The sequence below is a fragment of the Somniosus microcephalus genome, chromosome 11 (genome assembly GCF_052327205.1).
Source record: "Somniosus microcephalus isolate GS21.2 chromosome 11, FLI_Smic_1.0, whole genome shotgun sequence".
NCBI classification, from domain to species: Eukaryota; Metazoa; Chordata; class Chondrichthyes; order Squaliformes; family Somniosidae; genus Somniosus; species Somniosus microcephalus.
Genome location: NC_140997.1, coordinates 51,386,560 through 51,412,332, shown reverse-complemented (window position 1 = coordinate 51,412,332; position 25,773 = coordinate 51,386,560). Strand labels below are relative to the sequence as shown.

Below are 25,773 nucleotides of genomic sequence, written 5' to 3'. Positions count from 1 at the left end.
CAGCATGACATTGATGTGCAGTCGAATCTGGGTAGTGCCGAAAAAGGTTCAATGACCTGGTCTGCTCAGGGAAAGTGAGTATAACATCACCATGACCCTCAATCTGCTCATCTCTCATCACCAGCTGCATTGTCAACCTACTCCTCCACATTCCACTTTACCCTTGCATCCCTTAACCATTCCTCTCTCTCTATGTACACTATCACTTCACTATTCGACTATGCTGTCCTCACACTCGCTATCACTGTTATGCAATGCCAACAACTAACAAGCACAGGGAGGGCCCTTGGTATTGGCACCTCACTCCATCTTTGTCTCCTTCGAAGCATCGATGTTATGGCTTCTCTACACTCACTCCATCATTCTCACTCAAACTCCACTTGTGCCCCTCATTGCAGGAAAAGACAGCCGACAATAAGAGGGAGAGGGCTAGGACAGGATAGCCCATTTGACCAACGCGGAGGAGGCTGCCCTCGAAATAAGACAGAAGACTCCGCAGAAGAACCTGCAACCTCCGAGGGCACAGCGTCAGCAGAATTAAGCGCACCCAGCACCAGCGCAGATATGCACACCTCGGTGGGACCTTCGGGAGATAGAGTAGTGTTGTCAGCTGGTGTATCACAGCTCACAAGTGAGCATCAGCAGATGGTGGAGACAGGGACAGCAGTGGAGAGTCCTCGTTGGAGGCCGCAGGGCGCTCCCAACTCTGCTCAGCTGTATGTCCCTTGCAGTCAGAATCAGGGGAATTTATAATGGGGAACAAAGAAATGGCAGACCAATTAAATACAGATTTTGGTTCTGTCTTCACAAAGGAGGACACAAATAACCTTCCAGAGATGTCGGGGAACATAGGATCTGATGAAAGGGAGGAATTGAAAGAAATCAGTATTTGTAGGGAAATGGTGTTAGGGAAATTGATGGGATTGAAGGCCGATAAATCCTTAGGGCCTGATAATCTACATCCTAGGGTACTTAAAGAAGTGGCCCTAGAAATAGTATTGCTGATCATCTTCCAACATTCGATGGAATCCGGAACAGTACCCATGGATTGGAGGGTAGCTAATGTTACCCCACTATTCAAAAAAGGTGGTAGAGAGAAAACGGGGAATTACAGACCGGTAAGCCTGACATCGGTAGTGGGGAAAATGCTAGAGTCTATTATAAAAGATGTAATAGCAGAGCACTTGGAAAACAGTGACTGGATCGGACAAAGTCAACATGGATTTACAAAAGGTAAATCGTGCTTGACTAATCTACTGGAATTTTTTGAGGATGTAACTGGTAAAATAGATAAGGGAGAACCAGTGGATGTGGTGTATTTGGACTTTCAGAAGGCTTTCGATAAGGTCCCGCATAAGAGATTAGCGTGTAAAGTTAAGGCACATGGGATTGGGGGCAAGGTAGTGACTTGGATAGAGAACTGGTTGGCAGACAGAAAGCCAAGTATTGGAATAAACAGGTCTTTTTCCGAGTGGCAGGCAGTGACTAGTGGGGTACCGCAGGGATCGGTCCTTGGACCCCAGCTATTTACAATATATATTAATGATCTAGACAAGGGAACTAGATGTAGTATCTCCAAATTTGCAGACGACACAAAGCTGGGTGGGCGTGTGTGCTGTGAGGAGGATGCCGAGAAACTCCAGGATGATTTGGACAGGTTGGGTGATTGGGCAAAAGCATAGCAGATGCAATATAACGTGGATAAATGTGAGGTTATCCACTTTGGTGTCAAAAACAGGAAGGCAGATTATTATCTGAATGGCAATAGACTGGGAGAAGGAGAAGTGCAACGAGACCTGGGTGTCCTTGTGCACCAGTCGCTGAAGGTAAGCATGCAGGTGCAGCAGGCGATTAAGAAGGCAAATGGCATGTTGGCCTTCGTAGCGAGAGGGTTTGAGTACAGGAACAAGGATGTATTGCTGCAGTTATACAGGGCCTTGGTGAGACTACATCTTGAGTATTGTGTGCAATTTTGGTCGCCTTATCTGAGGAAGGATGTTCTTGCCATGGAAGGAGTTTAGCGAAGATTCACCAGGCTGATACCTGGGATGGCAGGAATGACGTATGAGGAGAGATTGGGTCGATTGGGCTTGTACTCGCTGGAGTTTAGAAGAATGAGAGGGGATCTCATTGAAACTTATAAAATTCTGACAGGACTGGACAGACTAGATGCAGGATGTTCCCGATGGTCGGGGAGTCCAGAACCAGGGGTCACAGTCTAAGGATAAGGGGTAGGCCATTTAGGACAGAAATGAGGAGGAATTTCTTCACCCAGAGAGTGGTGAACCTGTGGAATTCTCTACCACAGAAGGCAGTAGAGGCCAATACATTAAATATATTCAAGAAGGAGTTGGATATATTTCTTAAGGCTAAAGGGATCAAGGGGTATGGGGAGAAAGCAGGGACCGGGTACTGAATTTGGATGATCAGCCATGATCGCATTGAATGGCGGAGCAGGCTCGAGAGGCCGAATGGCCTACTCCTGCTCCTATCTTCTATGTTTCTATGTGGATCCTGTGCCTCCGGGTTCATTCAGAAAGAGAGCGGTGCTGGAACTCCAGGAACAAGTGCAGGAGTCTCTGGCAGGTTTTGGCTCCAGGGTTACTGCGAGTGTGGAGAGGATGGAGGAGTCCAACTTTAACAGGAGCAGTGCCTTTGTGGAGGCAATGGCGCCTGAACACACCACCATGGAAAGGATGGCAACCTCCGTGGAAATGATGGCTACCTTCGTGGAAAGGATGGCCACCTCTCTGGAAAGGTTGGCTACAGTAGGAGAGGATGGCTATGGCCATGAAGGAAATAAGTCGCCAGAGTCTGGAAAACATGGTGAATGTTCAGAGTAGACTGACCTCTATGGAGGAGCGATGGGCAGCTATTGAGCAGAGAAACCAGAGCTTCATGGATGACCTTTTGAGTAGGATTGCCAGTGCAGATACGGGTCCTCATGGCCCCTCTATGTGCAGCAAGGTGCTGTCAAGCCACTTGCTAGCACTGAAGTGGGGGCTCCTCTCCAAGCGCTCACACTCCCATGCCACTGAGTAGCCCTCGGTCAGAGTCCTCACCCAACTGAGATGGGCATCTCAGCCCCTGCACAGACGCAGGAGCAGCAGACTGTTGCCGAGCCCTCACAGGCTCACAAACCCAGAGGACGCCCGCCAAAGGTGTCGAAGCAGGAGCAGCATGAAAGTGAGCAAGGTACCTTCACATCTGCTGAAGCCACAGGGGAAGCACCACATAGAAGCACGCGCAAGAGGAAGATAAAGCACAATTAGTCACAAGGGTAGCCACTTGGGTGTTCTGTTCTGTTGTATATAATTTTTGACATTGTCATCCTTTTGTGAATGGATTAAACAGAAGTGATGGCAAACAGTTGAAGTTCTGGCCTATGTGATCTGGGAAATGGAAGTTCAACATTGAGGGCTCAGGGTGACTTGCATTTGTAATGATGGTGGTCAGAGTGATAGGAACCCACAGGTTCTTGTACATTGTGTATGGTGTGTTAAGAAGGTGCCAGCCACATTTGTTTGAGTTGTCTACTTAAGCGAATCTGGCAAAGATTAGTGCATCTCTTGCACCACGGGCAGCAATGTGCTCGCGTGCTGCTAGAACTGGTGCATCCGCAAGGTCTTCCTCCTCCTCCTCCTCCTCATCTGAGGAGGCTATGCGCTGAGCCACTTGTTCCTCAGGCAGCTGCAAGCCATGATGCTGTGCGATGTTGCACAGACCACGGCGATTCTGGAGACCCTGGCTGCTGAATACTGTAGGGCTCCACCTGATCCGTCAAGGCATATGAATCGCATCTTCAGCAAGCTGATGGCTTGCTAGGTGATGGACCTGGTCAAAATGTGACTGGCATTGTAGCACTCCTCAGCTTTGTTCGATGGCCTCCTCAACAGCGTCATCAGCCACGTCTTCAGGGGACAGCCCTTGTCTCCAAGGAGCCACCCGGAAAGTTGGTTTGGTGGATTGAAGAGCAGAGGCACACTAGACTGCCGAAGGATGAACGAGTCATGGCAACTGCCAGGGTACTTCGTGCAAACATGCAAAATGTCCTTCCTGTGGTTACACACCAGCTGCACGTTGAGGGAGTGGAAGCCCTTGCAGTTGACAAAAACAGCTGGGTTGTGATGGGGTGCCCGAAGAGCCACATGTGTGCCGTCTACGATGCCCTGCACCTTTGGCAAGCCTGCCATATTTGCAAAGCCAGCTGCACGCGTGGTGACACTTGCTTGATCCGTCGAGAAGTGGATGTAGTTGTACGCCTTGGCAAAGCGGGCATCGGTCACCTACGTGATGCAAGTGTGTGCGGCCAACTGGGAGATGCCGCTGATGAGCCCTGGAAGGACCCTGAAGCAAAAAAATTGAGGGCGGTGGTGACTTTGACAACCACTGGTAAGGGGTGTATACCCACTCCTCAGGGCTCCAGGTGTTGGTGCAGCATTGCGCAGATGTCACCAATTACTTCTCACGAAAGTCTGAGCCCTTTGGCAGTGCTGCTCAGTCATGTTGAGGAAGGTCATCATCAGCCTGTAAACCCTGTGTTGGGGGTATCTACTGCAGCGACGTGCATCCGTGCGCTGACGTCTTCTGCCCTGTGCAGCATCAGGAGGCTGAGCAGGAGTTTGGCGCTCCTGCTGTTGGTGCTGCTGTTGTGCCTGGTTGCGCTGTTGCCGCGGCTGCTCTTCTTCCGAATCTGAGGACCAGGATGAAAGGAAATAAGTGGTTCCCATGCTGCTGGTAGATATCTCCGCTGAAGAAGCGCTCAGTTAATGTTGGGAGAGGGTTTTCCCAGGAGGTCACAGTGGAGATGGATCTCAGCTTCACCACTTCCAAGATCAGTAGACTTGCAAAAGGTTTTCCAAGACCAGAAAAAACAAAGTTCTGCCACCTGCAACTGATCCTTGTTGGAAGCTCCGATTTTATGCTGGAGCTGAAGCTGTCAAGAAGGCAGCCACTTGTGAACCCGACACAATTAGCTGGCGTGGTTTGGGAACGGCGTGGAACATGCAGAAAAAGTGGTAAAATGTAAAACGGCTGTCAAAATGGCATTATCCAGGCAGTTAACAAGCAGTTAACTGCCTTAAGTGCCTATCCCGCCGCTTGGTGGCGGGACCGAATGGCAGTCTGGGAGCCCACCTTTGGCAAAGTTGAACGGAGGCGGGTTGACGGTGGGGTCGGAACCCGCCGTCATTTTTCCCCTATTTTACCACCTGATCCGCCTCCAAAATCGCGGCCTTTGTGTCTGTCTTCATGACTGAAGGCGCAAAAAACTTCCTGGAAATAGTGGAGAACCAAGGGTCTAGTGAGATTGAGTAACGGAAAGAAATTAGCATTAGTTAAAAAAAAATACTGAAGAAATTAATGGGACTGAAAGCCACTAAATCCCCTGGACCTGATGGCCTACATCCTAGGGTTTTAAAAGAGGTGGCTATAGAGATAGTGGATGAATTGGTTGTCATCTTCCAAAATTCCAGAGATTCTGGAACGGTTCCCGCAGATTGGAAGGTAGCAAATGTAACCACACTATTTAAGAAAGCGGGGGGGGGGGGGGGAGGGGGGAGAAAAGAGAAAACGGGGAACTACAGACCAATTAGCCTGACATCAGTAGTAGGGAAAATGCTAGAATCTATTATTAAGGGCACTTGGAAAATAATAATAGGATTGGACAGAGTCAACACGGACTTATGAAAGGGAAATCATGTTTGACAAAACTGTTAAGAGTTTTCTGAGGTTGTAACTAACAGGATAGATAAGGGGAACCAGTGGATGTGGTATATTTGGATTTTCAGAAGGCATTCGATAAGGTGCCACACAAGAGGTTCTTAAACAAAATTACGGCTCATGAGATTGGGGGTAATATACTAGCATGGATTGAGGATTAGTTAACGGACAGAAAACAGAGAGTAGGAATAAACGGGCTATTCTTGGGGTGGCAGGCTGTAACTAGTGGGGGTACCGTAAGGATCAATGTTTGGGCCTCAGCTGTTCACAATCTATATCAATGATTTCGATGAGGGGACCAAATGCATTATATCCAAGTTTGCTGATGATACAAAGCTAGGTGTGAATGTAAGTTGTGAGGAGGATGCAAGGAGGCTTCAATGGGATATAGACAAGCTAAGTGAGTGGGCAAGAACATGGCAAATGGAATATAATGTGGAGAAATGTGAAGTTATCCACTTTGGTAGGAAAAATAGAATAGCAGAGTATTTTTTTTAAATGGTGAGAGATTGGGAAATGTTGGTGTTCAGAGGGACATGAGTGTCCTTATACACGAATCACTGAAAGTTAACATGCAGGTACAGCAAGCAATTAGGAAAGCAAATGATATGTTGGCCTTTATTACAAGAGGATTTGAGTGTAAGAGTAAAGATGTAAGACCACACCTGGAGTATTGTGTACAGTTTTGGTCTCCTTACCCAAGAAAGGATATACTTGCTATAGAGGGAGTGCAACGAAGGTTCACCAGACTGATTCCTGGGATTTGGGGGGGGGGGGGGGGGATTGTCCTATGAAGAGAGATTGAGTAGACTAGGCCTATATTCTCTAGAGTTTAGAAGAATGAGATGTGATCTCATTGAATCATACAAAATTCTTACAAGGCTTGACAGGGTAGATGCAGGGAGGATGTTTCCTTTGGTTGGGGAGCCTAGAACCAGGGATAAGTCTCAGAATAAGGGGTTGGCCATTTAGGACTGAGATGAGGAGAAATGTCTTCACTCAGAGCATGGTGAATCTTTAGAATTCTCTAGCCCAGAGGGCTGTGGAGGCTCAGTCGTTGAGTATATTTAAGACAGAGATTGATGATTTTTGGATATTAAGGGAATCAGGGGATATGGGGATAGTGCAGGAAAGTGGTGGTGAGGTAGAAGATCAGCCATGATCTTATTGAATGGCGGAGCAGGCTCGAGGGGCTGAATGGCCTACTGATGGTCCTATTCCTTATGTTCTTATGTGTTTATTGTGTACCCGAACCATCTCCTCTTTGAAGGCCTCCCATTGTTCAATTACTGTTTTGCCTACTAATTTTTGATTCGAATCCACCTGGGTCAGATCCCTTTTCAACTCACTGAAGTTAGCCCTCCTCCTGTTAAGTATCTTTATGATTGATTGTTCCTGGTACATTTCCATAACTATTCTAAATATATGAGGGGACATAACAAAATGACATGCAAATGAGGGAAATACATTGCAAGTTGGGTTGACTGAACACTAGGTGCAAGGGATGCCTTTTAGGCCAAGGCATCCAGCATTCTAAGGTCAGCAGAGGGAATTTTAAGGGCTGTACAATGCTTTCTCACAATGAAGGAGTATACAAGTTACATTTTTTTTCTTAAATTGCTCTCCAAGGTCTGCAGCAGCAAAATTCTGTCCCCAATTTGGCAGGATTCCCTGGCAGAGGTAGGGAAGGGGGAAGCCTCTAATATTTACATGACTTTGAGGCTGGAAGATCAGCTGGGGTCACAGGTGCATCTTTGTCGAGGCTCGGAGTTCCTGCCCTGCCGGAGATGTGTCCCAATTCTGTGAAGTGGAAGATCTAGGCCATAATTTTTAATAAATTATTAAATCTATATATATGTAAAATTATTAAATCTATCTATATATATATATAAACGGATACTTCTTTCTGTCTGTCCTTCTGTCTGTCTGTGCTTGTCTGTCTGTCTGTCTGTCCATCCTCGGGTGTGCGTCTGTCCGGCTATGTGCTCGAAAGTTATACGGCGTACCTACGCGCGCGTTACCTCCGAAGAAAGCTTACGCTTCCGGGACGCTGGTAAGCGTATTTACTTTTCGGTCGGATGAAAATTGTTCGCGCCTTATGCAAAAAACCTTCAAAATTAAACTCATTATCTGCTAGCATTGATTGACTGACGTCAAGGTTCGACCAATCCTGTGCTGTCACGATTGACCAATCCTACAGTACGGTCCCCTGATGGTTGGCCAATCGGTGTGTGTGTGTGGGGGCGGGACTAATCGTTTTCATCTCGGGGATCTGGCAGCCATTGTTTCAGTGCCATGACTTCAGCTTCCAGCTCAAACTACTTTGAAAGTTAGTATCTCTTTTAAAAATAACATAAGATTTACCAAAAACGTTTTATAAGTACTTTCACTTTCATCTTTCAAGGTATTAAGTGTGTGTGTGGGCGGGACTAATCGTTTTCATCTCAGGGATCTGCCAGCCATTGTTTCACTGCTTGCAGCTCAAACTACTCTCCTTATCCAGCTTTGAAAGAGTTAGTTTCTCTTTTAAAAATAACATAAGTTTTACCAAAAACGTTTTATAAGTACTTTCACTTTCATCTTTCAAGGTATTAAAAGGTCAAAATGTTGCCCGGCAGCAGATTCACAAAGGGACACAGACAGGGCCCCAAAGCCTGGCACTCGATTTAAACCGCCCGCCCCAAAACAGCCCTGGCAAAGCCGGGCTCCCCCCAGCTAGTATACTTATATACTAAGGGGGAAAAATTCAGTTGCTTTGCGCCTCCCATTAGCGCCCCCGCAAAGCAACTAGCGCCCGGGCTTGGTACCACTATCACCTCCTGCGAAATTCAGCAGGTTAGTGCTGGCGCTCCGCAGCGCCTCCGCCGATGACTTCATCGCCATGCGCAGCGCCCCGACCGCAAACTTGGCTCACACCCCCTGACCTACCGCTGGATGTTAGGTCCTTAGGTCCGACAGGGTCAGGGTGGCGTTTTTGCGGCCGGGGCTCGAGTGCCGGGCTCTTTTGCTGGAACCCCTCTTCCCGGTGGTCCAGCAGGCCCCTGGTGCGCTAGGCCCCATCCCTTTAATCAGGGAAGGGAAGCCTGCAGTACCGTGGTGCTACGTGCCAGCGCGCGTGGCGCTGCTGCACGTAGAGCCGTGATATTTAATGGGAGCGCCCAAGAGGGAGGGGGGAGTGCTTCCAGTAGAATTTTGGGCATGGGGGCGCTAACATTTTCGGGGCGGTAAAAGTAGCGCCCCATCGAAGTTATCGCCACAAAGGGGGCGCGAGTCAATTTTCCCCCCTAAATATCTGTGTGCATTTCCTGTCTACAAAAAGCTTACTTCCTGTTGTCTACTTTTCCATTATAATTTTGTATGTCCACATTTATAATGGAAATTGCCTATGTAAACTTGTCATACTGTAACTACACCATATTGCCAATAGTAATGCTGTAGTGGCTCAGCGTCTTCCAGCTCCTCAGCTTGTACTGTAATTGTGGTCCAACCAATTCTACTTTTCTACTTCACAAATTGCCATTTGTTTTGCTAGTTAACAAATAATAATAGCAATACAACATCAAACTATTACAACAGCATGCACTTATATAGCACCTTTAACATAGTAAAAACATCCCAAGGTCAAGTGATCTTGGAGGATTGTAGTGCTCAAGGAGATTACAGAGCTAGGGAAGGGCAAGGCCAAGGAGGGATTTGCACACAACGATGAGAGTTTTAAAAATCGAGACTTTGCCAGCCATTGTAGGTCAGCAAGCACAGGGATGATGGGTGAGCAGGAGTTGGAGAGTTAGGCAGAATGTATGCCTTTAAATTGGGCAATAAATTTTGTCTGCGCATCCGCCCTCCAACCTAACATTATCTGAAGACTACACTTGCTTTTGATTCCCTGTGAGCAATGCCACAGATAATTGATTAGTATTTTATATTGCTTGTACACAACAGAATAACCATTAAATATTCACATTTCTTTTTGTTGATTTATTTTATTAATTATACATGTTGCACATTAAAATACACCAATAGTTTAAAAGGCAAGATTCCCACAATAAGAAAGTGATTTTCATTTATAGCTTTGAATCATAAAACAAGACAGCAGTACCTCTTTTCCTACTTTGATTGTTAATATACGGTTCATTTTCTGTAAGGTCAATTACTATTTGACTGCTTGTCAGACTACTTCCCTGAAAAAGAAAAAAAAATATGTACAGTATTGCATATTAATCAAAATGCAGAAAAGAGATGCATTTGTGGGCATCTTAGATTTAGCAATGTTTTGCTGCTTTTGTTATAAATAAGCAACTTATTTTCTAATATTTATGGGCTCTGGAACACAGTGGGATGACTACAGAATTGATGCAGAATTTGGTGAGTGAACCTATATAACCAATTTAATTACAAGGATCCATTTAATTCTTCGCTCACCTCAAAATGTATCAAGGAGTGAATAGGGCACAACTTGGTGCACAACTATTACCTACTTTATTATACTAGTACATGGTCATGGATAAGAAGATTGTCAAATTAATTATTGTAAACAGAATCATTTCATTTTGGAATTACAACAGTTCAATTTAGATAACTGTATTTAAAATTAAAGTATCGTAACCTTATTTGGGTTAAACATAATAGTGCATCAGTAATACTTTAGTCCTACACTAAATGTCTGCTTCCAGACAATCTTTACCAAGCAGTGTGTTTTTATATTGCTTTTAATTCATTACATGATTTATATAATTTGCATGAAAACATATTGTGCTTAACTAGCAACTCTCTGGGAAATTAATGTAATTAAACCAAAATATTCAATGCAAAGAAGCATTCCTGACCTACCTGTCTTACATCAATCACTTGTCCTTTACGATCAGGTTGTAAAGTCAGAGTATCAGGAGACACCTCATTCCTTTGTGCTGTTTTTGAAAAACTCTCTGTAGTAACAGAAAATAAAATAAATCGATAGAGAATACAACATCCAATGTCTATGCGGGCTTTACATTAATAAGTCTAATTAGTATGGCTGACTGAATTATCCCACAATCTTAAATATCGTATTTGTATTGCCATTAACTGTTTTATGCTTGGAATTGCTGGGTAGAAGTGGTCTGAGCAGATGTGCAGGACTCTCCCTTCAGAGACCGTAATGTGTTTGCATGGCATTTTTTTTAGTATTTAAAATAAACAGGTAATGTCTCCATTAAAATAGTAGAGATAAATGTCATATGAATATGTTAAGTGTTCATCCACTAATATCGCCAACAGTAATTTCTTACCTCACATCATCATGAAATTCTAATCCAAAGAATAAGCACAGTAGATTGTGGGACGCATACATACCTTAGGTCATCAATTAAGTTGAATTTAAGGATGTCACTCAACAGGAACACAGCATAACATTTAGGGATATAGGACAATAGCATACAGCTCTCCTTTAATGTGAGACTGGTTTTATACTACTTGCACTGTATTAGGTTATATATCTTCAATGATATATAACCTATTACCTATAATGCTTGACTAATCTACTGAAATTTTTTGAGGATGTAACTGGTAAAATAGGTAAGGGAGAACCAGTAGATGTGGTGTATTTGGATTTTCAAAAGGCTTTCGATAAGGTCCCACATAAGAGATTAGCGTGTAAACTTAAGGCACATGGGATTGGGGCAAGGTATTGACTTGGATAGAGAACTGGTTGGCAGACAGAAAGCAAAGAGTTGGAATAAACGGCTCTTTTTCCGAGTGACAGGCAGTGACTAGTGGGGTACCGCAGGAATCGGTCCTTGGACCCCAGCTATTCACAATATATATAAATGATCTGGACGAGGGAACGAGATGTAATATCTCCAAGTTTGCAGACGACACAAAGCTGGGTGGGCGTGTGTGCTGTGAGGAGGATGCCGAGAAACTCCAGTATGATTTGGACAGGTTGGGTGATTGGGCAGAAGCATGGCAGATGCAATATAACGTGGATAAATGCGAGGTTATCCACTTTGGTGTCAAAAACAGAAAGGCAGATTATCTAAATGGCAATAGATTGGGAGAAGGGGAAGTGCAACGAGACCTGGGCGTCCTTGTGCACCAGTTGCTGAAAGTAAGCATGCAGGTGCAGCAGGCGGTTAAGAAGGCAAATGGTATGTTGGCCTTCGTAGCGAGAGGGTTTGAGTACAGGAACAAGGATGTCTTGCTGCAGTTGTACAGGGCCTTGGTGAGGCCGCATCTTGAGTATTGTGTGCAGTTTTGATCGCCTTATCTGAGGAAGGATGTTCTTGCCATGGAAGGAGTGCAGCGAAGATTCACCAGGCTGATACCTGGGATGGCAGGAATGATGTATGAGGAGAGATTGGGTCGATTGGGCTTGTACTCGCTGAAGTTTAGAAGAATGAGAGGGGATCTCATCGAAACTTATAAAATTCTAACAGGACTAGACAGACCAGAATCTGGAAGGATGTTCCCGATGGTCGGGGAGTCCAGAACCAGGGGTCACAGTCTAAGGATAAGGGGTAAGCCATTTAGGACAGAGATGAGGAGGAATTTCTTCACCCAGAGACTGGTGAACCTGTGGAATTCTCTGCCAAAGGCGGCAGTAGAGGCCAATTCATTAAATATATTCAAGAAGGAGTTGGATATATTTCTTAAGGCTAAAGGGATCAAGGGGTATGGGGAGAAAGCAGGAACAGGGTACTGAATTTGGATGATCAGCCATGATCTCATTGAATGGCGGAGCAGGCTCGAGGGGCCGAATGGCCTACTCCTGCTCCTATCTTCTATGTTTCTATGATGCAATTTCTGAAGTCACACCAATTCTTTTTATAGCTAACAGTAAACATTTAAAATGCATAATTTAACTGGTCATTGGAGCCTACTTGTTCAGTGGCTGACCTCAGGCTTTCTTTGGCTGTAGGAGATAGTGAGCAGGCTATCAATTCCCACAATAGTAGAGTCAAACTTAAGGGCTGAATTTCTGCATAGGCTCTCTCGATCGTTCACCGTAACTTCGGTAGAAGATCCGTGGAAACTTCAGAGAAATGGCAAAAACACCATTTCTCCAGAATTTCAAGTGCTTCCACCAAAGTTACAGGGAGAAGCTATGCAGAAATTCAACCCTTAGAGCCAAGTGAAGACAGAGAAGCAAGTTATGAATCAACATTTTTCCTGAAACCAAAACCTACTGATCCTGAACTATTTCTTTATGTCAATCAGAAAGGAGCAAGCTAGAACAAAACTACCAGCTACTAACTGAAGTAAAAATCAATTTTGAAGCAGGACAGAATGGAGAACTTTAATTACTTGGAGAGGAATAATGAGGCACTACAGCCAGTAACAGGAAAAAAATATCTTCAGGATGTGCTTCCCACAAGAAGTTCAGAATGCTTTTGAGGCTGCAGAGAACAAACTTTTTTTTTTTTTTTTTGGGACACTCGCTCTCCCCGGTCTCCTGCAACGCGAGCATGCGCGTACTCAGCCAGAGAGGCATTCTGGGAATTGTAGTCCAGCCCCTTTGGGATCCTGCGAACCAATCTGTTTTCATTGAATAGACCCATATTATATATAACTTCAGTGTGCTCTGCATATTGTTTGTTGAAATGAAAAATCACTGGTGGTGACTTAAGCTAAAAGAATTTTTCATTCCAAATATTAGATCGCCTATGGCATTGCTGATGGCAAGTTGGGAATATCATAGAAGTGAATTGCTTCAAAAGTCAGTAGAAGTAAGCTATCTTTGATCAAAATGACCAAATTTGTTAAAGTGTGTCAGACTTTTTCTATTTTGTTATGTTAAAAGTGCGACACCACTACATATAATGCATTAAATTAGCTAAATGAAATCTTGTTCCATCATCTACTAGATGCACAACAATATTCTATGTCAAAAATTTATTTTGATCTATAAGGAAACAAGGGGATGCTATTTTACCAATGTCTTTATATTGCAAATTGATTTGTCTTGACTTAAGTTCCCCTCTCCAACATCTGTTCTCTAACAAAGTGCAAGCAAGTGACCAATTCACATAATACTGCAGCTTTCAACTGTTCACTTGGAGGTGTACAGGAACACTGCAGATTCACTTACTCTTACTTTCATTTATTTTTGTTCAGCATCTCCCTAGGTGCCATTGTTGATATTAGAATCTCACCATAAGTGCAATATCCCAACAGTTTTGTTTTTGGTGAAGGTAGCACTTCTACCCATAATTTCTGCAGCATAATGCCGTAGCATTGATGGCCATTTATGCTGCTTCACCCGGGGTATCTACTGAAGTTATGGCCTGAGATCCCCCGCAGAAAATCTACACCCTTAAAAAAAAAATTCCCCCCTTTATTTCTGTTTCGGTCATCTCTCAGCCATACATCATTGCTGCCCGTAGCCAGGAGGTTGTGTTTGTGTATGTGGCGTCCCACTCCAAGGTCTGCATCAATGACTAAATGATACCAGAGGCCATGACCTATTGCCAGCAACTCTCTCAACAGACATTCTTTTTTTTCTTGTGGGGAAGCACTTTGTTACATCAACACGAGAGAGATCAGGAACTCAGCAGCGTGCATCCATAATTTAAAGAGATGGGATGTTGCAGTCCAATATCCGAAATACCACGCAAGTCTAATACATTCCACCTCCTTGTTATTTAAGATAGTTACCACAGTCATTTGTACTTGCTGGAGTTACAATATCCAAATTCTTTGGTAATGGAATATTCCTTGCAATCTTTGCATCTTCAGGCACAGAATTTGGAGTTCTGAGGGAAGAATGTTGAGAAAAATAAAAGGAACATTAATCCATGACATCATTGAGATATTAGATTAGATCTTTGTCTTCACCATCTAGGCGGAAACTGGCGAAGTGGATCGCCCAGCCATTTTAAAACCTGCCCAATTTTAATTCCATTAATTACAAAGGATCAATCTGAGTGTTGTTTTGTTTATTACAGGTTGTTACAATTCTTAAATTGTCCCTACTTAATGTACAACACTTGCTTGTATGTTCATTTGGCAGCTATAGAAGGTTAGAAGATACATTTAAATGAGATCTGCTGCAATACCAGCAGTGGCCTCAGGTAAGTATTTAAAAGGAGAAGGGAAGACGGGAAGATGATTGGGAGGGGAGCGACTGGAAAAGGCGGCGATCGGGAGGAGGGTGCGGTGAGCAGTGGAACCGGGAGAAGTGCTCCTGCACCTTCCAGCTTCATATTCAGGCAAGTATATTTTTAACTTACTTTTTTGTTGGCTGTCTGCAGCAGTCCCTTTTAAGGATAGTTAGGCCACATGTAGAGCTGGTTTCCCTGAACACTGCTACTATCGAATTTCTAGGCCCACCACTAAAGGGTATTTCAGAAAGCATTTGATAAGGTTCTGGAGATGGAATTAACAAAATGAAAGCACATGGAATTGAGGTAGACGTGGGTTGGTAATTGGTTGGGAGATAGGCGAGAGAGTAGAGTTAAAGGGAATGTTCCCCGATTGGCAGGATGCAACAAGTGGTGCTCCCCAGGGATCTGTACTGGGGCCTCAGCTTTTTGCCATACATATAAATGACTTGCATGAATGGATAGAGTTGTATATTCAAGTTTTCAGATGACATTAAGTTAGGAGGCATAGTAAGTTGTGTACATGGGAACAGGAAGTTACAAAAGGACATAGACAAACTAAGTGAGTGGGCAAAACTATGGCAGATGAAGTTTAATGTGGGGAAGAGCGAGGTCATTCATTTTGGATCTTAGAAAGAAAAATGGCAATATTTAAAGGTGAGAGATCCGGGAGCTGTGGAGGAGCAAAGGTTTTCAGGTGTCCATGTACACAAATCACTAAAGCCAATACACAGGTACAAAAGCAATCAAAAATGTTAATGGAATGTTGGCCTTTATCTCAGGAGGGTTGGAAAACAAAAACCCCATCTGGAGTACTGCTGTCAATTTTGGGAACCACACTTCAGGAAAGATACATTGGCCTTGGAGGGGGTACAGCGCAGATTCACAAGAATGATACTGGGGCTTGAAAGGGTTAAATTAGGAAGACAGGGGTTGCATAAACTTGGTTTGTATTCCCTTGAGTTTAGAAGGTTGAGAAGTGATCGAATTGAGTGGTTTCAAAAGATAAAAGGGATTTCATAGGATAGATACAGAAAAACCATTTCCTCTGGGGGGTGGGGGAATCCAAAACAAGAGGGCGTAATCTTAAAATTAGAACTAGGCCATTTAGGAGTGAAATCAAGAAGCATTTTTTTAAACACAAAGGGTAGTTAATGCTGTGTCAATTGAAATTTTCAAGACTGAAATCAATAGGTCAGAGACAGAGGTTGATAAATTTTTGGGAATTAAGGGATATGGGGATAGTGTGGGAAGCTGGAGTTGAGGTAGAAGATTAGCCATGATCTTATTGAATGGCGGAGCAGGCTAGAAGGGCCATATGGCCTACTCCAGCTCTCATTTCTTATGTTATGTTCTGAATAAATTTTTGTTAGGCAAGGGTATCAAGGGATTTTTTTTGCTGCTTGTGGGATGTTGCTGTGCACAAATTGGCTGCCATATTTCCCTGTACTACAACAGTGACTACACTTCATAAGTACTTCATTGGCTGTAAAGTGCTTTGGGACTCCCCAAAGTTGTGAAAAGTGTTATATAAATGCAAGTTCTTTTATGGAGAAAAGGCAGCGTTGAGGTACAGATTAGCGATGATCTAACTGAACAGGCTCGAGGGGCTGAATGGTCTACTCCTGCTCCTATGACAATTATAGCCTGCAAAATAAGCAACATTTCAGAAGTGTTCATGATGCAGAAGAGTGCAGAAAACACATAAATAACTGCAAATGTGTGTGTTACAAGTTAGGGCTTTATTTATTAAGGGTATGTTTGTTTTGTTTCCATCAAAGGAATATTTAACTTTCACAAAGAGTCACTTCTTCAACACCTTCTCAGTCCAGAAGCCAAACCCTCTTCAGACATCTCTGATTCTGCTAAGCCACAGGTGTGTCGACGCAACACCATTTTAGCTACATACACTAATTTTAGTAGAAAACACCTTACATACACTCACACAATCCAGGTAAATCTACTTCACGTGTGTATTTACTTAACATCTACCACCATTCAGTAACCAAGGAAGTAAAGCACTCAATGATCAAAAACTCTTGCACATTCTGCTTTGCATCCCACCATTTTACCAACAAACACACAAAAAGGTTAAAGTACACAAGCATACACCGTGCAAATAGAAGTCTTGAGATCAGATGCCCAACGATAATGTATTACTCATTTATCCACATCTGGATTCCCATTAGCCATGTGTGGCTAGTAATTAATGTATTGGACACTGCATTAAGGTATATACATTTTCAAAAAGTGCTAAAAAAACACAACAGAACCAAACATGTAGCAAAGTCTTCAAAATTAAACTATGATGCTGCATGTGCTTATCGGAGTGGGCTATTATTTAAACATATTCTGGAGTAGTTTAAATATAGAATTTTCAGTATAAAGTCCAAAACATCACAAGTCTTCTTTTATACCTCCAGATGCATATCCTTGGAGTCTATTGGAGAAGATCCTATAATTTCCAAGAGAATGGCAACAGGGAGGATGAAGGAGACCTCACTAAAAGTTAGGAACTGAAAGCATTCGAAAACACCACCACACCATTGAGTCGTCGATCATGCGTTTGGAAGGAACCACCATATGCTTGACCCTGAATAGCAGGATAAATGATATAGAATCATCTGAAAAAGGCATAGTGACACATCAGCCACAATGGACAGATACTGGCTCAATATTTTCAATCCCAGCACATGCAGGAAAAAGGCAGTGCTTCAAGACTTTAGGGCACTCAAAGCCTTGGAGGCTACGCACTCCGGTTTCACACAGGTGAAACACAGACATGGCAATATTGCATTTTATTATACAATTTGGTTGGGTGCAAGTTGGCTTTCTAGCTAAACTGCTCATCGCACACGTTAAGTCAGCAAATCTTTTTGCAGTTCCAACATGTTGCTGTTCAGACTTTCACCGAGTCTTCTGAAGGGCGGTAAATAAAGGTTGTGAAGACAGCATCCAGCTCAACTGTGGCTGATGTACCACTTCATCCAAAATAGGATTCTGCAGAGGACCCTTCAGTTGTAGAACCCTCTGTCAGCCCGCCAGAAATGTAGTCTGTAAGTTGCAAATATGTACATGTAAAACACTCTATATATACTGATTCGATGCCAATTATATTTGTAAATAATTACAGTAATAAATACTTGAATTTATATAGTGCCTTATGTTGAAACATCTTGCAGAGCACCACTTAATTATTTTTGAAGTGCAGCGACTTATGTAGGTAAGTGCAGCAGTCATTCTCTGCCAGCAAAGTCCTATAAACAGCAATGAGAAGAATAACCAGGTTTTTTTTTCTGGTGGTATTGGTATCAGCAATGGGTACAATTAGAATTTATGTACATTGATTTCCCTAATGTAAAATTTTAATCCGAAACGTAATGCAAAGTTGACCACTTCGATTTTATACAATTTAAAATACAAGCTTTTTTCAACCTTTGTATCATTTCTGAACCTAAAGCTTTTTCTCCATTGACATATGCAGTCTATTGGGGAAGGAACCAAAATAAAATCCAAAAAACACCAACAACTTGCATTTATAGAGCGCCTTTAACATAGTAAAACGTCCGAAGGCGTTTCACAGGAACAAAATTCGACACCGAGCCACATAAGGAGAAATTAGGGCAGATGACCAAAAGCTTGATCAAAGAGGTAGGTTTTAAGGAGCGTCTTAAAAGGAGGAGAGAGAGGTAGAGGGGCTTAGGGAGGGAATTCCAGAGCTTAAGGGCCTAGGCAACTGAAGGCACAGCTGCCAACGGTGGAGCAATTAAAATCGGGGATGTGCAAGAGGTCAGAAGTGGAGGAGTGCAGAGATCTCGATGGCTTGTAGGGCTGGAGGAGTTTACAGAGATAGGGAGGGGCGAGACCATGGGGGGATTTGAAAACAAGGATGCAAATTTTAAAATTGGGGTGTTGCCGGACCGGGAGCCAATGTAGGTCAGACAGGTGAACGGGACTTGGAGAGTTAGGATACGGGCAGCAGAGATTTGGTTGAGTTCCAGTTTATGTAGGGTGGAAAATGGGAGGAGAGCATTGGAATAGTCAAGACCAGAGGTAACAAAAGGCATGGATGAGTTTCAGCAGCAGATGAGCTGAGGCAGGGGTGGAGTCGTATGGAAGTGGAAGTAGGCAGTCTTTGTGATGAAGCGGATGTGTGGTTGGAAGCTCATCTCAGTGTCAATATGACACCAAGGTTGTGAATGGTCTGGTTCAGCCTCAGACAGTTGCCAGGGAGAGGGATGAAGTCGGTGGCTAGGGAATGGAGTTTGTGGCAGGGACTGAAGATAGTGGCTTCGGTCTTCCAAATATTTAATTGGAAGAAATTTCTGCTCATCCAGTACTGGATGTCGGACAAGCAATGTAACAAATCAGTGACAGTGGAGGAGGCAAGAGAGGTGGTGGTGAGGTAGAGCTGGGTGTCGTCAGCGTACATGTGGAACCTGATGTGTTTTCAGTGATATAGGGGAGGGGCAGCAAGTAGATGGGAAATAGGAGGGGGCCCAGGATAGATCCTTGGGGACTCTAGAGGCAACAGCGCAGGGGAGGCAAGAGAAGCTGATTCTCTGGCTACGATTGGATAGATAAGAATGGAACCAGGCGAGGGCAGTCGCTCCTAGCTGGACGACGGAGGAGAAGCATTGGAGGAAGATGGTGTGGTCAAATGTGCCGAAGGCTGCAGACTGGTCGAGAAGGATAGTTTACCATGGTCAGAGTTACACAAGATATAATTTGTGACTTTGATAAGAGCTGTTTCAGTACTGTGGAGAGGTTGGATACCTGATTGGAGGGATTCAAACATGGAATTGCAGGAAAGATGGGCACGGATTTAGGAGGCAACAACATCTTCAAGGAGAGGAAAAGGAAGTTGGAGAAGGTGCAGTAGTTTGCAAAGGGGTCGAGGGTTGTTTTTTTTTTTTTTTTTTTTTTTTTTTGAGAGCGGGGATGACAGGAGATTCGAATGGGAGGGGGACAGTACCTGAGGAGAGGGAACCGTTAACATCATCAGCCAGGAAGTGAAATTGGGTCATCAGCAGTCTGGTGGGATTAGGGTCTAGGGAGCAGGAAATGGGTCTCATGGACAAGATCAGCTCGGAGAGGGCATGATGGGAGATAGCAGAGAAACTAGAGAAAGATGCGAGTTCAGGGCTTGGGTGGGGGTTGACCTTAGGGGAAATTTTGCCTGGTGTGCTAGGGGAATGGTGGGAAGCGGCAGAGACTGTTGAACGGGATGGTCTCAATCTTAGTGACAAAGAAATCCATGAGCTCCTCGCACTTGTTGGAGGTCAGGATGAAGGCAGGGGAGAGGGGTTCAAGAAGACAGTTTGTAGTGGAGAAGAGAAGTCGAGGGTTATCTTTGCATTCCAGGATGATCCTGCAGTAGTGAGCAGTTTTGGCAGAGGAGAGCAGGACCCGATAGTGCTTTATGTGATCCAACCAGATCTGGCGATGAATAGTTAAGCCAGTTGTTTGCCATAGATGTTCAAGTCTGCGACCCTTGAACTTAAGGGAGCGGAGATGAGGGCCATACCAGGGGACTGACCAGGGTAAGAGAGTAATGATATTACCATCAGTCCACTCCATGGACTTGAGCACATAAAGCTAGGCTGACACTCCAGTGCAGTACTGAGGGAGTGCTGTACTGTCGGAGGTGCCATCTTTTGAATGAGACGCTAATCCGAGGCCCCATCTGCTCGTGATGGAATAAGCCATATTTCAAGAAATACACCATAATATGAACAGAATTCTGATATTTATTAATACATGATATACTGGGTTTAAAAAGCTAAAGCCTCAGAGACACAGGCTGCAAACAGAATACAGGCTTCTGAGATAACGATCAGTTGTTAACAAAGTTGTAAACACCACAAGCTTTTGAAATGGGAATTGGTTAAATATGCCAAGACAAAGGCCCTATTGAAATAGCAGTTTGGCGCTTCCAAAAGGTCTGGAGTTTGGGAGAAACACAATGGAATGACCCAAGTAAAGCGTTAAAAACTAACACATTGAACAGGAACACAGAAACATTAAAAGAGGCATGTGCCTTTGAAAAGAGGACATCAAGTAAAAGAAACACATGCTGGTCAAATAGTTTTTATGTTAAACTTGGAAGACAGGAAACACGATTAAATATGCAACCAATTGAGATAGCTAGAAAACAAGCAACCACCCTAGTTGAAGTGTCTTTAATTTACATGTAGTAAATGATACCTGCAGAACACTTTGAAGATATGACTTCAATAGATGCACCAAGCAATTACATTGTTTTTGTATTGAACTTGGAACACCACAGAGTCGCGTCTGTGGTTATAACCAGTTAAGCCAATATTAAGAATTGAATGAAAGACCTTCGATAAGAATGACATCAAAGAGATAAATCTGTTGTAGCCATTTTATGATGGGTTTTTGGAACATCTAAAAGGTAGAGACATAATTATGCATGCAGCAGCTAAATTGACAGTAAGAATAGAAAGAAGTCAACAGAAGAAATGACTTAACGATAATTAGCTTCCATCAGCAGAAAACTTCAAGAATAAACCACTAAAAAAAGAGTATAAAAGATAGGATTTTCAAATGGGAAAACAGAAGTCGCTGGAGACGGGCAAGCGATTCTCGGCTTCAGAACCACTCTAAGCCTACAACTCGAAGTCTCGGGTAATCAAGGTATTTGATTTTGGTGGATATTCTGGATTAAGAATAAGTAGAAGAGTGGAAATGTAATGAAGTTAAGATTTGAGAGTAAGGATCTCTGAGAATAAGATTGTGTAAGCTAATTGTTTTGAACTGTAAAAGTTGCGATTTAATCAACAGCTGTTAACTGAATGTTGGCTCTTAAATAAAACTATATATTTTTAGAATTGTCTCAGAGTATTTCTGTATCAATCTCGCGAACCCAATTTCTGTACACTCTTTTGTAAGGAGTTGCAGAATTCTGGGGGGTATTCCAGACCCTCATAATATCCGGGAGGTTACAGTCTAGTTAAACTTATTAAAATGCTATTTGGAGAACGGTAACATCTTCAGTCGTTCCTTTCCTTCAGGGAGAGATAGCCTGAACCTTTAGACCCATTTAAGTGTCTTATGGAATTCGGCTATCTCTAACTTTAGTTGAAGGTGAATGTCTGGGGAATATGCCTGATCTGGGGTAGCCCGAAAAGGGCTAGGACTTGTAATTATCCCTTCACTCTCTCAGGTGGACGTAAAAGATCCCATGGCACTATTTCGAAGAGGAGCAGGGGAGTTATTCCCGGTGTCCTGGCCAATATTTATCCCTCAACCAACATAGCAAAAACAGATTATCTGGTAATTATCACATTGCTGTTTGCAAATTGGCTGCCGCGTTTCCCACACTACAACAGTGACTCCACTTCAAAAGTATTTCATTGGCTGTTGAGACGTCTGGTGGTCATGAAAGGTGCTATATAAATGCAAGTCTTTCTTTCTTTATGGGGACAAGGCTTCAAAAGGTGGAGGCGAGGGTGTAATTGAGCAAATCGGTATCTGCAGAAATGTCATGATGAATGGAAGACCAAAGACTAGACAGTTGGGAACTTGAAAGTGCAGTCGTAAGTGACTTGGGGGAAGAGTTTTTTTCCCCAGGGGTGGACACAAAAGGAAGTGGAGTTCGGAGCAAGAAGGGGATGTGGGTGGGTAGGGATACAACGAAATGATCAGAGATGGCTTTATCCTTGACTGACATGATGGGAGTAGCGAGGCCACATAAGAACATAGAAATAGGAGGAGTAGGCCATTTGGCCCTTCGAGCCTGCTCCGCCATTTATTAAGGTCATGGCTGATCTTCTACCTCATTTCCACTTTCCTGCACTATCCCCATATCCCTTGATTCCCTTAATATCCAGAAATCTATCGATCTCTGTCTTGAATATGCTCAACGACTGAGCCTCCACAGCCCTCTGGGGTAGAGAATTCCAAAGATTCACCACCCTCTGAGTGAAGAAATTTCTTCTCATCTCAGTCTTAAATGGTTGAGCCCTTATTCTGAGACTGTGACCCCTGGTTCTAGACTCCCCAGCCAGGTGAAACATCCTCCCAACATCTACCCGGTCAAGCCCTGCAAGAACTTTGTACATTTCAATGAGATCATCTCTCATTCTTCTAAACTCTAGAGAATATAGGCCTAGTCTACTCAATCTCTCCTCATAGGACAATCCCCCTATCTCAGGAATCAGTCTGGTAAACCTTTGTTACACTCCCTCAATGGCAAGTATATCCTTCCTTAGGTAAGGACACCAAAACTGTACACAATACTCCAGGTGTGGTCTCACCAGGGCCCTACATAATTGCAGTAAGACGTCTTTACTCTTGTACTCAAATCCTCTTGTAATAAAGGCCAACATATCATTTGCTTTCCTAATTGCTTGCTGTACCTGCATGTTAACTTTCAGTGATTCATGTACAAGAACACCCAGGTCCCTCTGAACACCAACATTTCCCAATCTCTCACCATTTAAAAAATACTCTGCTTTTCTATTTTTCCTACCAAAGTGGATAACTTCACATTTCTCCACATTATATTCCATTTGCCATGTTCTTGCCCACTCATTTAGCCTGTCTATATCTCTTTGAAGCCTCCTTGCATGCTCCTCACAACTTACATTCCCACCCAGCTTTGTATCATCAGCAAACTTGGATATATTACATTTGGTCCCCTCATCTAAATCATTGATGGAGATTATAAATAGCTGTGGCCCAAGCACTGATCCTTGCAGTACCCCACTAGTTACAGCCTGCCAACCCGAAAATGACCTGTTTATTCCTACTCTGTTTTCTGTCCGTTAACCAATCCTCAATCCATGCTAGTATATCACCCTCAATCCCATGAGCCCCAATTTTGTTTAATAACCTCTTGTGGCACCTTATCGAATGCCTTCTGAAAATCCAAATACACCACATGCACTGGTTCCCCTTTATCTATTCTGCTAATTACAACCTCAAAAAATTCTAACAGATTTGTCGAACACGATTTCCCTTTCATAAATCTGTGTTGACTCTGCCCAATCCTATTATTATTTTCTAAGTGCCCTGTTACCACGTCCTTAATAATAGATTCTAACAGTCTGTAGTTTCCCGTTTTCTCTCTCCTCCTTTCTTAAAGAGTGGGGTTACATTTTCTACCTTCCAATACTACTACATGAGATGGTGAGGTCGAGGGGGTGACTGTGAATATGGGTAGGGAATTTATTTGGAAGGAGAGATTATGGGGGGGATGGGAGGATGGTGAAGTCAGAGGAGAGAGAAGCATGATGAGATGGAGGTTGAAATCACTGAGGATGAGAAGTTGCTCAGCACAGAGGGAGGAAAACAGTGAAGATATCGCAGTGAGAAACTTGCTGTGATACTTGGGTGGGAGGTAGAGAACAAGGATTTTTAATGAGAGGCGAGAGGGGTAGAACAAAGGGAAATGCTCAAAGGAGAAGTTGTTGCCAGGAGGAGGAGGACAGACCAAGGTGTGATTTAGTGATAAGGGCTACACTGCTACGGTTTTGGCAAGGCAAGTGGTAGACTGAATAGTTGGGGGGGGGGGGGGGGGGGGCAGGGAAAGGTTAATTAAAATCCAAAAAGACATTTATAATTGGATCATTTTACTAAATATCCATTGAGAAACCATGCAGTCACATAGCATAATGATTGGCTCGTAACAAATATTTTCTCTTAGTTCTCTGGATGTGGGTGACACTGCCGAATTCCCGCTGAGGTTACAATGATGGAAGAGAATCTCTGAGGAAATTCACGCCCTTTTTTGAGGCTGCATCTTGCACTAACACCACTAGAGGGCACTATAATCTAAATATTGTCAGTGAATATTCAGTTTGTATACAAAATTTGTAAACATTAGCCCCAATTTTAACTCAGGGTGGGAATCAGGTGGGTGGTGATTTGGTGGCAAGTGGCAAACCCCTGTGACACCACCAGTGTGAGGCCTGTGCGATTTGAAGTCCTGGACATTATTTTAATATGACTGCTGGGCCGTCTACCCAATCGAAATGGGCAACCTGCCTTATTCCACTGTGCAATTTTCCGACAGGCCACCCAAGGCCCATCTAAAGCAGGAATGCACCTCTTAAAGAGAGATGTATTCCCTTCTGGAAAATTTCAAACACAACAACTTGCCTTTAAATAGCAACTTTAAACATAGAAAACATCCTAAGACACTTCACAGGAGCGTAATCAGACACAATTATCTTAGCAGCAATCAGTCGCAGCGACGCCCTGAGGTTTTCAGATGTCTCCCTGAAGGTTCCAGTGGAGGTTAGGACAAGGAGGGTGGTACTGTTTCCCATCACCCACAGGAAGATGCCCAAGGTGACTATCCAGCAGGCCTGGACAGAGATGGCTGGACAGTGCCAGCAGCATCAACCCCAGGACCTAGGATTCAAAGTAGTAGGGGTTCAATGACCTCACAAGAGCAGCAAGTGACAGTACAGCTCTTCATCTCTCTCCAAAACACCTGACAACACTCCTTTCACCCACCTCCACCACTACTTTCAATTCCCTCCCCATCACATCCTTTGGCAAATAATCACAAGTGACAATGAAGGAATGACGATATATGTCCAAGTGTGACTTGGAGGGGAAACTGGAGGTATTGGTGTTCCCATGCACTTGCTGCCCTTGTTCTTCTAACTGGTAGAGATCAGAGATTTGGGAGGTGCTGCTGAAGAAGCCTTGTCGACTTGGTACAGTGCATCCTGTAGATAGTACACACTGCAGCCACTGTACACTGATGGTTGAGGGAGTGGATGTTTAAGCTAGTGGATTGGGCACCGATCAAGCTGACTGCTTTGTCCTGGATGGCGTCAAGCTTCTTGAGTGTTGCCATCGATGAAGCAGCTGAAGATAGTTAGGCCTAGGATGCTGCCCCTTTAAGATGCTGCTTCAAACATATCTCCTTGACCAAGCATTTGGTCACCTGTCCTAATGTCTGCTTCTTTGGCTCAATACCAATTTTTGTCTGATT

General features: G+C 43.7%; 1 protein-coding gene across 2 annotated transcripts in view; it reads right to left on the bottom strand.

The window, feature by feature from the left end:
• atf7ip2 (activating transcription factor 7 interacting protein 2) overlaps positions 1-25,773 on the bottom strand; it is a 142,495-nt gene that overhangs the window by 46,464 nt on the left and 70,258 nt on the right. For both annotated transcript variants that reach the window (XM_086000622.1, XM_086000623.1), the window contains exons 7-9: positions 14,353-14,450; positions 10,552-10,646; positions 9,821-9,902 (exon numbers count right to left, since the gene is read on the bottom strand). In XM_086000622.1, the coding sequence (XP_085856748.1) occupies positions 9,821-9,902; positions 10,552-10,646; positions 14,353-14,450 (275 nt within the window). The remainder of the gene's footprint in view (positions 1-9,820; positions 9,903-10,551; positions 10,647-14,352; positions 14,451-25,773) is intronic.